This window comes from Misgurnus anguillicaudatus, chromosome 13 (genome assembly GCF_027580225.2).
Source record: "Misgurnus anguillicaudatus chromosome 13, ASM2758022v2, whole genome shotgun sequence".
Taxonomy (NCBI): Eukaryota; Metazoa; Chordata; class Actinopteri; order Cypriniformes; family Cobitidae; genus Misgurnus; species Misgurnus anguillicaudatus.
In genome coordinates, this window is record NC_073349.2 from 29,327,799 (window position 1) to 29,341,909 (window position 14,111).

General features: G+C 37.1%; 1 protein-coding gene across 1 annotated transcript in view; it reads left to right on the plus strand.

The window, feature by feature from the left end:
* The window catches only part of reps2 (RALBP1 associated Eps domain containing 2), a 64,957-nt gene continuing 50,846 nt past the window's right edge, over nt 1–14,111 (plus strand). The window contains exon 1 of the mRNA XM_055187434.2: nt 1–299. Within this exon, the coding sequence (XP_055043409.2) occupies nt 120–299 (180 nt within the window). The 5' untranslated portion in view covers nt 1–119. The remainder of the gene's footprint in view (nt 300–14,111) is intronic.

Here is a 14,111-nt window from a genome sequence, read left to right on the forward strand (position 1 = left end):
ACAGACATTTGTGTGTGCGTGTGTGTGTACACACCAGAGTACCGCAGAGAGGACGCGCCTCCCTCCGCCACAGGGCCACGGAGAGGCCGTACGTCTGGAGACGCAGCGGCGGCTCGGGGATGGATCAGGGAGCCGCCGCGGGTACCGGAGGGACTTTTATTTCCCTGAGCGACGCCGAGCAGAGATGTTACTCCGGGCTGTACGCGCTCTGTCAGCCCGACAGCACCGGCACACCGGCGGCGGGGAAGCTGGCGGAGCTGTTCCGCGCGTCGCAGCTGCCGGCCGAGACGCTGCACCAGGTGAGTGCGCGCCGGTCTTGCGCGCTCTTTGATGCCTCTTTTATCTCAGCTCTAAATATATGTTGTATAATCCTATAACAGCCTGTTCGGGAGAGATGTGTGGTACTTGGATGGTATTTACTAGACACACCAATATACTATATTGACATGCGCGATAACGCTTCTTTACATATGGGTATACATATAGTTTACACTTTCTAGTGTATATTACTCAATAACATAGGCTACTATAGTGTGTACTAGTGTAACATAAACTGTAGTGTACTAGATGCTGTCTAGGCGTACCTATCAACGTGATAGTTCACTTTATTTTCATTTGACAGAATACTATCTAATTCCTCATTTGATGTTTACACTAGATTCTATGTATTCCTCACTGATAACACAGTGTATGTGTACAGTTAAGTGTACTATAGTATGAGTAGTATACTGTACAGTAGTATGTGAACGTGGTGTATTTGATGCTATACTATGTACCATAGGCCACTTTGTATTTTGATCTATATGAAAGCTCGGCTACTATGTAATGTAATGTTTACAATAGATAACTCTTAAAAACACTATAGTGTACTGGATGCTATTCTCTGTAGGCCTGTGTCAGTCATTATTTGTTATTTGATTATAAAAAAGACTAACACTGCACCATTAAAATATATAAATATAAGTTTAAAATAAGATAATTTATATCAATACTCCAAAGCATTAAGGCATGCCCAAATCTGTTTTAAATTGTGCTTGCATGCATTAAAAGCATGCATTGTAGATGTTTATAAATGTTGTTTAACTAAGCATTTTTTTACAGTAGTCATTTTGTAAACAAAAGTACGTGTCGTATCATATGACACAGTGTGAGTCAGGTGAAAAGGTGTGTAACTTTGTTAGTGTGTGTGGATGATGGTGTTCAGATAAATACTGGCTGATCTCAGCAAGAGTTTTGAATAGTTGTGTGTGTTGATGTGAAATGAAGATGACAGGAAGGGTGCTACCTTATTCACACACAGATAACAGCTCACGCCCCTGACTGTTTCGGGAGGGACCCAGAATAACAGGCCTATGTTATTTTGCTTGAAAGGTGTTGAATATTGCTTTATTTAAACCAGCAACCTTTACCTGAATCTACTCGCTGTCTTTAAAACGTCTTGAAAAGTTGAATGTCGGACAAAAACTTTCTATTTGTTTACACTGCATTATACTTTTAATGTTAGTCAAGGTGGCTTGCAGTTATTTTGGTTATGGTATCCATCTTACCATCGTTGGGTGGGTCATGTTTGTGAATTTGTAAATAGGGGTTGTTGAAGAGTAAAGGATGTGTCTTTAAATAGGCTTATAATTACTTTGACGTGGGAAAGTTGTCGAAGTAGCACTCTGTATGTTTCTATTTACATTGAAAAAGTCATTTCTGCTTGTGAATCACTGTTTTGTGATTTACTGTTTTTTACATAAAATTATCCTACATAATTTAAAGAACATATATTTAATAATGACCGAGTAATGTCATGTCAAAGATTCAAATTAGGGCCTTCGTGCCATCAGACTTTCACTACAATTATTGTGGCCATAAGAATTGGCAATAATTATATTATGCTGGAAACCATCTCAGCATATCACGATAACTAAATAAACAATACGATCAGTCAAATTCATCTTTAGTGTTGTTCATTTTGTTTAATTCTGCCTTTAATTTATTAGTAGGGAAGCAAAAAAGTCAGTTTGTAACCATTGTGGGTATTAAGGCGGCATTTTAAATGACTGCTGATTATTTTTGATATTATCATATTGTAGTATACGGTATTGATGATCATTGTTGTTAATATCACAGTTATTGACAATAGTCTCTTTCACACAGTAATTCTGGTAAATTACCATGAATTTACCAGAATGAATTTACCAGTAAATACAAAAATGTGCTGTTCACACACACAGTGGCGTTCCGTTATTTTACCAGTAAGACATCATTCACACATCAATATCAAAATACCGGTAAATTCGTTGAGAAAGCGGAAGTACCTGTAGCATGCGGCGAGCTCAGTGTTGTATTTGTAAACAATCCACGTCGTTCATAACCACGGTCCGTATTTTGTTGTTTTCACGTCTGTGGTAAACAGTCGCGAAGTTGCTCATGACCAAACAACATTGAATGAGACGACGTCAAACCAAAAATGCGTTTTTAACAACAGTACAGTACTGTTTGCACTTTAGGTTTCACAGAGGGCGTGCTAAGGACGTCGGCAATTCGGCGGTAAGCTGTTTTAAACAACTTTGGTGAAGCAATGTGGACGTAAACTTCAGGTGTGCTCAACTTTCAAGCAGCATGTGTGTGGAAACGTCAGTAAACAGTGCGGGGGTAAAGGCGTCATCTGTATTAAAACGCTATGATTGGCCCAAAGCTGTCAGCACGGTCTGACGTCGTCCGTTCTAAATGCCGGTAATCCTATAATTTTCGTTCACACACAGCGCTTACCGGTAAATTACTGGTAATCTTACAACCTGTCTTACTGGTAAATTGGGAGCACTGATTTACTGGAAAGGTTCTGTTCACACATGACATGTTAACGGCAATTTACCAGTAAATTACCAGTAAAGACTGTATGTGTGAAAGGGACTAATAACTATATATTGCGAAACTCCAGTTAAAATAAAACTCTGATATTCCTGATGTCATAAGTAAATTATGTGACTTTAGGTTGGTTTTAACAGACAGGTTCACATATGTGTCCTGTTGTTATGTGGCCATTTGTGCTGTTTGTAAGTTTTTTTTTCTTTTGGTGTAAAGCCACGTGAGACATTTCATATCCAGACACATATAATCTTGTGTGGGCAAAAAATAAACAGTGTTTATCAGAAGCGTCTGTGTCTCAGTCGGGTTTGGCATCATTTACTGCTGCATGCCGTCTACATGTGAACGTCGCTCATTGTGTTCATGTACAGACAGGAAGTCCAGCTCGTCCTTCTGCTCTGTTTCCTGTCTGTTTGCCCTCGCATCACAACCCACAGTGACTTCATATCTGACTCGGACACATATACACACCCACATGCATGGAAAACTCGCATTAGCAGGATGTACGCTGTGTTTTAAGCCCAGGCTGCTTTTTATTTAGGGTTTTATGTTTTAATGAGGTGGGAATTTTTTTGCGATGAGATTTTTGGACGATTTAAGTTTGCATATTGCATATCATAAGTATAGCGTATATTTCAAAGTGCGTAACTGTTTCCAGTGGAAGCGTGACATGTTTCAAAAAAGCCAGCAGCTTGCGTTTTTCCCCTGGTGAGTTTTATTCGCACTGAGCGCCGAGAGTTGAAAAATATTCAACTTTTGGTGAAAAGCTCAGTTCGTCAATGTCAGACACAGTGGAGGAGGGGCGGGACAAATATCACAACAGCCAGCCAGTGCATCGTACAACGACTGATAAACAAAGCAGAAGTATGACAGCTACAAAAGCGCTCATCTGAAAAAGCTGGCAGTCGGCTCAAAATAAGCTTGCAGTCGGCATCCACCTGCCGTTTTCAGCCGAGGTTAAAAGCTTTGGTGTGCACGCACCCTTAGTGTCTGTGTTTAAAAGACCAGTTGCATGAATAGCATTACATACTGCAGATTAAATATGATGTGATTTCATGTTTTCCTTTGGAGTGTTAAAAGCTGTTCATGCATATAAAAGATTCATAAAGTCGCAAAGATTAAAGTCTCAAACCCAAAGGGGTGATTCTTACGAAATCCAGACTTAGAAGGTGTCCAGCATCAGATTTTTTTTTAAAAACCTTGAAGCCAATTATTTTTGGCACATATAAGATTAATGTCTAAACTTATAACCATTATTTTTAGAGGATTTAAAACATATTTCCTATAGAATTATTTACATTTTTTAGATTATCATTATCAAAAATTATCATTACCGCAACATGATATTACATAAAATATATGCATTTACAAACTCTTGTTTCGGTAATGAGAACTAAAAAAGTTGTCTAGGTACTAGGTGTGTCAACAATAATCGATTCTGAAATGCATCGCAATGCGCGCATGCACGATTCAGCATCGATGCCGCAAAGTGCCATAATCGATTATGTCACTGTTTATTTTCTGGCCTCGAGTGGACAATAAAGTTGTGAAGTTTCAATTACTTCCGGGGGCATAACAACAACAATCAAGATGGCTGAGGCGAAGAGAGATGACAGTGATAGACGGCTAAATAAAAACGCACCCTTTTCCAAGGAAAGTGGACATATGGGCACATTTCGGATTCTACGAAGTTAATGTGAAACTAGACAAGACTTACGCTGTGTGTAAATTCTCATCTCAGGTATATAATTGTCATTGTCTTAAAGCTGCTAAGCTTCCGTTTTTGTTGAGAATAGTTGCACTTGCCTTGTTGTGTACAGTAGAATTCTGATGCATTGCAATGCATCGTAGAATCGAATTGAATTGAATCGTTACTTGGTGAATCGTAATTGAATCGAATTGTGAGGGCAGTGCCAATGCACACCCCTACTAGGTACTATGACAAACAAAATGTAAACTTTGAAAAAATAAGAACTGCTTACCTGGTAGCCATCTTGAGTGTCACAGTCAATTATGTCTCTTCCAACAATTAAAAAAAATGTTAGTTCATTGAGGGCTTAAACAATGATTGAAAATTGTTGTGGAGGATGAGAAAATTGGTCTTGGACACATTTATATTGCTTATTATTGTCTCTACATTTATCAATGATCACCAAATACCACATGCTTCTTTAATGTAAATGTTTATAGTATAACATGCACTGAAGCTTTTTATTTTTAGATTTTTTAATTATACATTTTCCATGTCAAAGAACCCAAATCCAGTCATGGACACGTTGCGGTAATGAAAAATTTCCGCTAAATGTGGAAAAAACAACAAAATTGGTTTGTATGATGTCATTTGAAATCATGTGCAAAATAGTACGTGAAGAGATGTTTGTCACTGTATGCTTCTTATTTTGCATTTACTATTTTTTATCAAAATGTTTCATGACACCTTATAATTCTAATTTCGCGAGAATCACCCAAAGAGATTAATCTTTCTGAAAGTGAAGGTTTATCCACGCCTACCTAAAATGCCTCATTGAACCCAACCCCCCCCCCCCCCCCCCACACACACACACACATATCTACATCACTGTGTGGGAAGATTTGCATAACAGTGCCCAAATGTATACGCAAAGAAAAAAGACATAAGTATTAGTCTCGCTGTAGTACTGTTGCCGCTACCATGTCATGGAGACACTGGCTGTTTCTCAATATGCGTTCTTAAGCGATCTTGCGTCCTCGTGTCCTCGCTCTACGTCATCATTAACGGTCGAAGTTCATTCCAATTCTCAAGAACGCAAGGACAGAGGACGCATGAAAATACCCGGATGTGTTCTTGATATCGAGGATGCATCGAGTGCAGACTTGCTGAAATCGCTTTACGCCCCAGAAGTCATTGCGGCAAAACTTCCGAGTTCGTTCTTCCAAGGTCGCCAGGCAAGACCGATCTCCACGAGGACGCAAGTCCGTTCTTTGCGTTCTTGGAATTGAGAAACAGCCACTGTGCTTTAAGAGCTCAAATTCCAAATATGGTAAGGGGTGTAACATTTCCATCACACACTTGAGATATTCGGCCAATCACAACTCACTGGATAGCTGGCCAATCAGAGCACACCGCACTTTTCAGAACGATGATCTTTGTAAAATTCGACGCGTTTCAGAAAAGCAAAGCATAGAGAAGCAACCATAATAATGTACGGTATGTGGAAAATAATGCAGTTTTATGTGTAAACCACATAAATGCATTGCATTACACTAAATACACTAAATAATGTAATTTTAAATATATAATAGTGATTGCTCCTTAGATTTATGACCTTTTAATTCAGAGAGTTTTTGTCATTTCTATAACTAAACCTATAGAAATCTGTTTTGGTTGACATTCTGGTCATAAATATGGTCTGTATGTGCTTTTTACATACAGTATGTTATATTGTTTATTTCCAGCTGATGGTCATAGGATCACTATAAAAGGGCTCCTGTGTCATCCAATCATCTCCGCCGTCTCTTCGGGTGGCCATTAAAAGTTATTCAAATTAATAGTGAGATTGTTAATCTGATATACAGCAGAGAGAGAGAGAGAGTCTGTTGAAAGTGAAATAGATAGACCATTGTTTTGCTTTTGAAGGGTTGTCAGTGTATCATATGAGCCAGCAGGACTCCACACACACACACACAGTTTTCTGGCATTCATATCAGCTCTCCGTCATCCAGATCCTGGTTGTGTATGTGTTTGCTTTTGCTCTATGACGGTTGACTGTTTTTCATCTCTGTTAATATGATCATCTCTCTGGCCTGTGGTCAAACAAGAAGTGCTTGATATGTAGCTTTTCATGAATGAGAGTCAAAGTTCCTGACTGGTTTTATAGACAATATTTTACTTCATTTGTTGACACTAATCGAATTTGCATTCATGCATTTGGCAGACACTCGTATCCAAAGTGACTTCAGTGTTTGCTATATGTGTTTCTCTCCAAGCTTTAAAGAAATTCTGGTCCACATAAATGACACTTTCTTTTTTAATGTATGTGTATATGTGTTATATTCACCAGTTTTATCCAAAATCATGTTCTGAATGCTCGTCATGATGACATCACAGGTGTGATAGAGATTGCTTGGCTTTCAGACAGCCGAATAAGTCTGTCGTGGGATTTCATTTTAAACCAGTTCAGGCCTCCGACTGTCTCTTGGACAAGCGTGTTGGCATGATTTCTGTGTGACTAAGTGGCAACGTAAGCTGACTCGACTGTAGTTGTAATACAGATACCGAATGTGTTTGTTTGTTTTTTTGGAGACAGTATAGCTTTAATTGTCATAATGGTTGAAGATTTTTCAATGTTGGTAAAAAGTAGCGACGTGCTTCAAGACACAGCACCTAATATTCCCATTTCATACACACAGTTCCACTTCACAGGACCAGATCGACCTGTTTGACAGCTGCTGTAGGTGCAGCAATGAAGTCAGTGACATTTGGTGGATTAAATGCTGTTTCACACAATCCCTTGGGGCGTTACAGTGATGTTTGGCATAATTTGCCAGCGCGTTTGTTACAGTATAAGCAAACCTTGATGCAATTCAACATTCCAGATTGTTTATTAAAAAGTACACTGCAAAAAATGATTTTCAAGAAAAGAATTCTTAGTATTTTTGTCTTGTTTTCAGTAAAAATATCAAACAATTCTTAAATTAAGATGCTTTTTCTTAATGAGCAAAACGACTCACGAAAATATGTCTAGTTTTTAGACCAAAAATATCAAATTAAAGTGATTTTGGGCATAAAACAAGCAAAAAAATTATCTGCCAATGGGTTAAGCAAAAAATCTTGAAGATTTTTCTTAAACACTAAATTCAAGAAAAATGTGCTCACCCCATTGGCAGATTTTTTTTGCTTGTTTTATGCACAAAATCACTGATATTTTATATTTTTGGACTTAAAATTTGACTTATTTTCTTGGGTCGTTTTGCTCATCAAGAAAAAAACATCTTAATTTAAGAATTTTTTGATATTTTTACAAACATTTTACCAAAATATTTTTTTTCTTGAAATTTTTTTTTGCAGTGTAAATATTGTAAATAGAATTTTAATAATGTATTCTTCATATGCATTTAAACCATAATATGTGACCCTGGACCATTTTGCATAAAAATCAATAGTTTAGATCCATTACATATGTATTGTTGGCCTTTGCGACAAATATACCCCTGCGACTTATGACTGGTTTTGTGGTCCAGGGTCAGATATATGTTGTAAATGTTGTGCAAAGATGCTTACAAGGTAGGTTTATTTTATTTAAAGCACTTCTATATATTATAAATATACATACACTGTAAAAAATGCAGCATTTTTTGTAAATCTACATAATTTGTTAAGTTAAAATATAATTTAAACCATTTCCACTTGTTTTTATACAACACCAAATCAGAAAAAGTTGGGACACTGTAGACATTGTGATGAGATTATGGAGTATCTGGCAAACGCGAGCGTCTCTTTCATCATTAACCCTTTAGACGCAGCAGGCTCGTATTTTGACATGACACGTGATGCACATAAGTTTACATGACATGCCAAACACACATTTTAAAATGAAGAGCCACACACGACGGGCTAAATGCATGTTGTGACGAGCTTCGCATTGTGCACCGCCGAAAAAGAAGTCAACGGTCGCCACTGTTGAATTGACTTGCAAAACCAAGTTGTTTTAACTTCATGCTGCATTTTTTTAAAAGTCTAAATATAACCCAAAACAAACCTCAGGTCTAGTGCTTACTGGCTACTCTTGGTTAATTTGTGTATTGTTTCGTCTCTGAGCTACTGTGTGTATATATATATCACTGTTGTCTTCCTGATATGATCGCATCCTGAAAGTTAGACATGCTGGATGATCTTAAATAAACAATCCTTTGTGTCTGTGACCTCAGAGGAGCTGGCGTGACCTCCAGTATCCCATGAGTTGACACAAGGAGGGGGCAGTTTTTTTCTCTTAAATTAACATGTGTTCAGTTCAGTATTATTATATTTTCTCCGTGTATATGAAGAAAATACAGGTCAGGCTTAAAGACTTGTTGAGTCACACATACACACACACTCCCAAATTCAACATGATGAGTATATGGTCACGCTCTGAGCGCATGAGTCTCCTGTCAAAATCCATTGTTATCTCCATCAATCACAGTAACTGCTGTTAGCTTAAAGTTGGTCAACATGCACCCATTTAAACCTTAAACCCTCTGAAGTGTTAAACTACGCCATGGAGCTGTTTGTACCGCAGGCGTGCATGATTTCTCATTGTGTGGCATTTTAAGAAGTGTGCTGTGTTTTGTAAGTGATTAAAAGTGAGTTTTTGTAGAGATGCACCAATATTACATTTTTTACACTTGTTGCCATTTTAGTAGTTATACTCGTGTATGCCTCTTGACTGTCATTTGGTTCAATATAAAGCAACATAAATGTATCCCAGAAATCTTTTCAGTTAGCTCATAATATACACTCACCTACAGGATTATTAGGAACACCTGTTCAGTTTCTCCTTAATGCAATTATCTAATCAAGCAATCACTTGCCAGTTGCTTCAATGCATTTAGGGGTGTGGTCCTGGTCAAGACAATCTCCTGAACTCCAAACTGAATGTCAGGATGGGAAAGAAAGGTGAATTTATGCAATTTTGAGCGTGGCATGGTTGTTGGTGCCAGACGGGCGGTCTGAGTATTTCTGCTCAGTTACTAGGATTTTCACGCACAACCATTTCTAGGGTTTACAAAGAATAGTGTGAAAAGGGAAAGACATCCAGTATGTGGCAGTCCTGTGGGCGAAAATGCCTTGTTGATGCTAGAGGTCAGAGGAGAATGAGCCGACTGATTCAAGCTGATAAAAGAGCAACTTTGACTAAAATAACCACTCGTTACAACCGAGGTATGCAGCAAAGCATTTGTGAAGCCACAACACGCACAACCTTGAGGCGGATGGGCTACAACAGCAGAAGACCCCACCGGCTACCACTCATCTGCACTACAAATAGGAAAAAGAGGCTACAATTTGCACAAGCTCACAAAATTGAACAGTTTAGACTGGAAAAATGTTGCCTGGTCTGAAGAGTCTCGATTTCTGTTGAGACATTCAGATGGTAGAGTCAGAATTTGGCGTAAACAGAATGAGAACATGGATCCAGCATGCCTGTGCAGGCTGCTGGTGGTGGTGTAATGGTGTGGGGGATGTTTTCTTGGCACACTTTAGGCCCCTTAGTGCCAATTGGGCATCGTTTAAATGCAACGGCCTACCTGAACATTGTTTCTGCCCATGTCCATCCCTTTATGACCACCATGTACCCATCCTCTGATGGCAGGATAATGCACCATGTCACAAAGCTCAAATCATTTCAAATTGGTTTCTTGAACATGACAATGAGTTCACTGTACTAAAATGGCCCCCACAGTCACCAGATCTCAACCCAATAGAGCATCTTTGGGATGTGGTGGAACGGGAGCTTCGTGCCCTGCATGTGCATCCTACAAATCTCAATCAACTGCAAGATGCTATCCTATCAATATGTGCCAACATTTCTAAAAAATGCTTTCATCACCTTGTTGAATCAATGCCACGTAGAATTAAGGCAGTTCTGAAGGTGAAAGGGGGTCAAACACAGTATTAGTGTGGTGTTCCTAATAATCCTTTAGGTAAGTGTACAATAAGTGTAAATAGGATCAGATTATTAGTTGTTGATAGATGTAAAGAAGACCTAAATTCAGTTTTTAAAAAATGTATGATGATCTGATTTACATAATTTGTTCATCATGTGACTATGTGCAATATAAGAGAGTAGGGTATATCAAGAAGAAGTTTAGTCTTTTATTAGATGTAATAAGAGTGTGCTTTAGCCTTTTGCCTGCTGACACGCATGGATCCTGCAGGCCGGATGTGATGGATTAGATGTGAGAATTGCAGACAGGCCCTTATCGTTTAAGTCAAATTTGGCTAAAGTTCGCCTTTACCGCGGTACTCTAATGAGCTGTCAGCACTGCAGGGATCAGAGGAGAACATGATCAATAATCTTCATCACACCGACTTGAACAGGAACGCTGAGTCATTGTCGGAAAACTTCTGTAGACAATATTTGTTCAAGCGGAAAGTTTTTCCCTGCAGTTGATAAGAGGATCACATAAAATCCTAATATTTCGTTATGTTGCGCCTGCTATTTTTAGAAGCTGAAGTGTGTCTCGACATGATGAAACTTTTGCGTAAAAGTTTGTTATTGAATAAGAAACAAGCTTCAGCAAAACATGCTGTTATTGGCACACGGGCAACGCTGGCTTTTGTTAAATATAACTGCGCAGAACACAATGTGATGCTATTTAAAGTGCACAGATCTTTCCTGTGAGTGTGTGTAAAGTTTATCATGAATCCTGATGTGAACGCTATTGATTATGTCTAAAGAAAGAGATTTTAGCTCTGTAAGATACAACAATGAAGACGGAGTGAATAAACTGCAGGAGATTTTAATGAGGAGAAAACATTCATATGTATTTAGTTGACCCAAAAATGAAATTTTCATGAAGAACATATGTAAGAAAAGCTAAATATTTTTCATATCATCCAGGATTTGGCCATGAGATTTATCAATCAAATGTTGAACAGCTTTCCTTTCACCATTGATATTTTTTACTCATGTCGATGCAGGAATGACCTTTAACCAAATATCGTGTGATCAATTTATCTGCACAATAAAGTTTAAAAATGTTTGTGCATGCCTCATGTTTTTTCTATATTTTTTCTGTAAATAGTCAGATTGATTTAGGCTTCAATAGGGTCAATATATTTGTATTCTTATCTGGAAGAGATAATAAAATTTTTATATCGGTCTGATATGATTATCTTCCTTTGCGACATAAGCTGTACACCAATTGTTAAGTATTACACCACAGGGCTGTTGAATGCTTTATTCTGATTGGTTGAGAAATGTTCAATGGGTGCTGTTGATTATTTTTCATTAAACCGCACACCTAACTTGTCAAATGTCTTAAAAATAGGCACCAGAGCAATGTTTGTGGTAACCGTGATATAAGAGGAACAATTGACTCCGGTCCTATTAATTATTTTAAAATAATGCTTTATTTTCTTATAATTCAATGGACCGTCGTCATTTATTCCTTACTAAATACATTCAAAGATTAAAGGCTCTTGTGCTGGAATGAGCTTCTTTTCCATGTTGACACGGATTTACAATTAAACTGAAATTTTATTACGACTGCCAATAGGGGGCGAACTCCGACAGTCGTAGTAGCGTACAAATAAAAAGGCAGTTTAGCCTATTTATCTTTAAAATATTAAAAAAGAACCCAGTTTAAGTCATTTGGACAAGACTGGCTACATTTTGTGAATACTTTTACAATTTATGAAAGTTACACAGTTATAAACAAAAGCAGTTTAAGAGCTCTGCATTACAAGAATACATGTGTTGATTATTTACACTTGCACTGTTTTTACACTACCGTATTTTTCGGTCTATAAGCCGTGTTTTTTTCATAACTTGGCTGGTGCTGTATCTTATAGTCAGTTGCGCCTTGTAAGTCAGTATGAATTAATTTTGACATTTACAGTATGAGGCAAGAGACATCATTACCGTCTACAGCCGTGAGAGTCCGCCATATGCTGTTTCTGTATTTATGTAATTCAATGGATTCAGTGATGCGGAATGACGAGTATGCAAACTTCACGCTAGTTGGCTTGTTCGATTAATTTAGGCTATTTAACATTCCAGGTAAGTTCTGTATGCTATGGTTTATCGTTTAATTAACTGATAATATTACTTAATGGTACAGACATCTATTCAGCCTGCTGTTCTGTCTGCTATTGTTTAACAGATTAAATGTCTGTTCTTTGGCTTGGTTTTTGTAAAATCATTTTCTAAATAAACGCAACGTATAGTCCACTGTGACTTATATTTGTTATTTCGTCTTAATGACCCATTTTTGAATGATGTGGCTTATACTCCAATGCGGCTTATAGTCCGAAAAAGACGGTATTAACATTTGGCTCTTGCAATGTTAAACTGGAATTGTTTTCAAAATATTAAATATTAAAAGGCAAAATACTGGGAAAAAAAGTGTACATCTTTTTTTGAAAGTGCATGTTTTTAATATATGACCTATAATAAAAAGTAACAAAAACAACATAAGTTATAACATATATAATAATGATAATTAAATGACCGAAATATGAATTTTGGTCAATTTTGCCCTATAGCCTTTAAAACACAATCTCAGCGGTGTGTTTGTGAAAGATTTACGTCTTTGTAATCTACCATCTCATACACTTTGCATAAGTTCAGTCCGGTCGATTTTAATGCCAATATACGCGTAAACATGTTTGTCGTTATAGAAAAAAGAAACGGCAAGTTTATGTGCTAACCATTTATGTGTCATTTTAATGTTATTATAGAGTCTACCATCTGTGTCTTTCCTAAGTGAAGTCTGTCATTATTCTGAAGGTCTGCATTTCTGCTTAAACGTTTTCCACAGGATGTAAAAATCCTTATCTCTCCTAACTTCTGTTTCTACAACCAGCTGGAAAAACAGCTTAAACCAGTTAGATTTCTGGATTGAGCTGGTTTGACTGGTCTCCCACTGCTAAAAAAAAAAAAGGTTTAAATCTAACAAAAATGAAAATAGGTTAGGACAATCACCAGGACAATTAAGAAAGAAGGTGGCACACCACCCATACAAAAATGTAATATATGGCCATATATGTACTTATATTTTACATAGTATGACATATATCTATACATATATTTGACTTATCTGAGAACACAATATATGCCTGCAACATATATGTACATTTATACGTCCAAACATGTGAAAAAAATATTTGGTTTCATCAATATATGATACCATATATCTGCATATATTACAGTATAGTATTGGTTTCTCACATATATGGGGAACATTAATTATAAATATGTGACATACATATTTGTTTTCCACATATCTCTTCATATATTTGACTTATCTGAGAACACAATATATGCCTGCAACATATATGAACATATATATGTCCAAACATGTGAAAAAAATATTTGGGGTCATCAAGATATGATACCATATATCTGCATATATTACAGTATAGTATTGGTTTCTCACATATATGGACAACATTAATTATAAATATGTGACATACATATTTGTTTTCCACATATCTATACATATATTTTGACTTATCTGAGAACACAATATATGCCTGCAACATATATGAACATTTATATGTCCAAACATGTGAA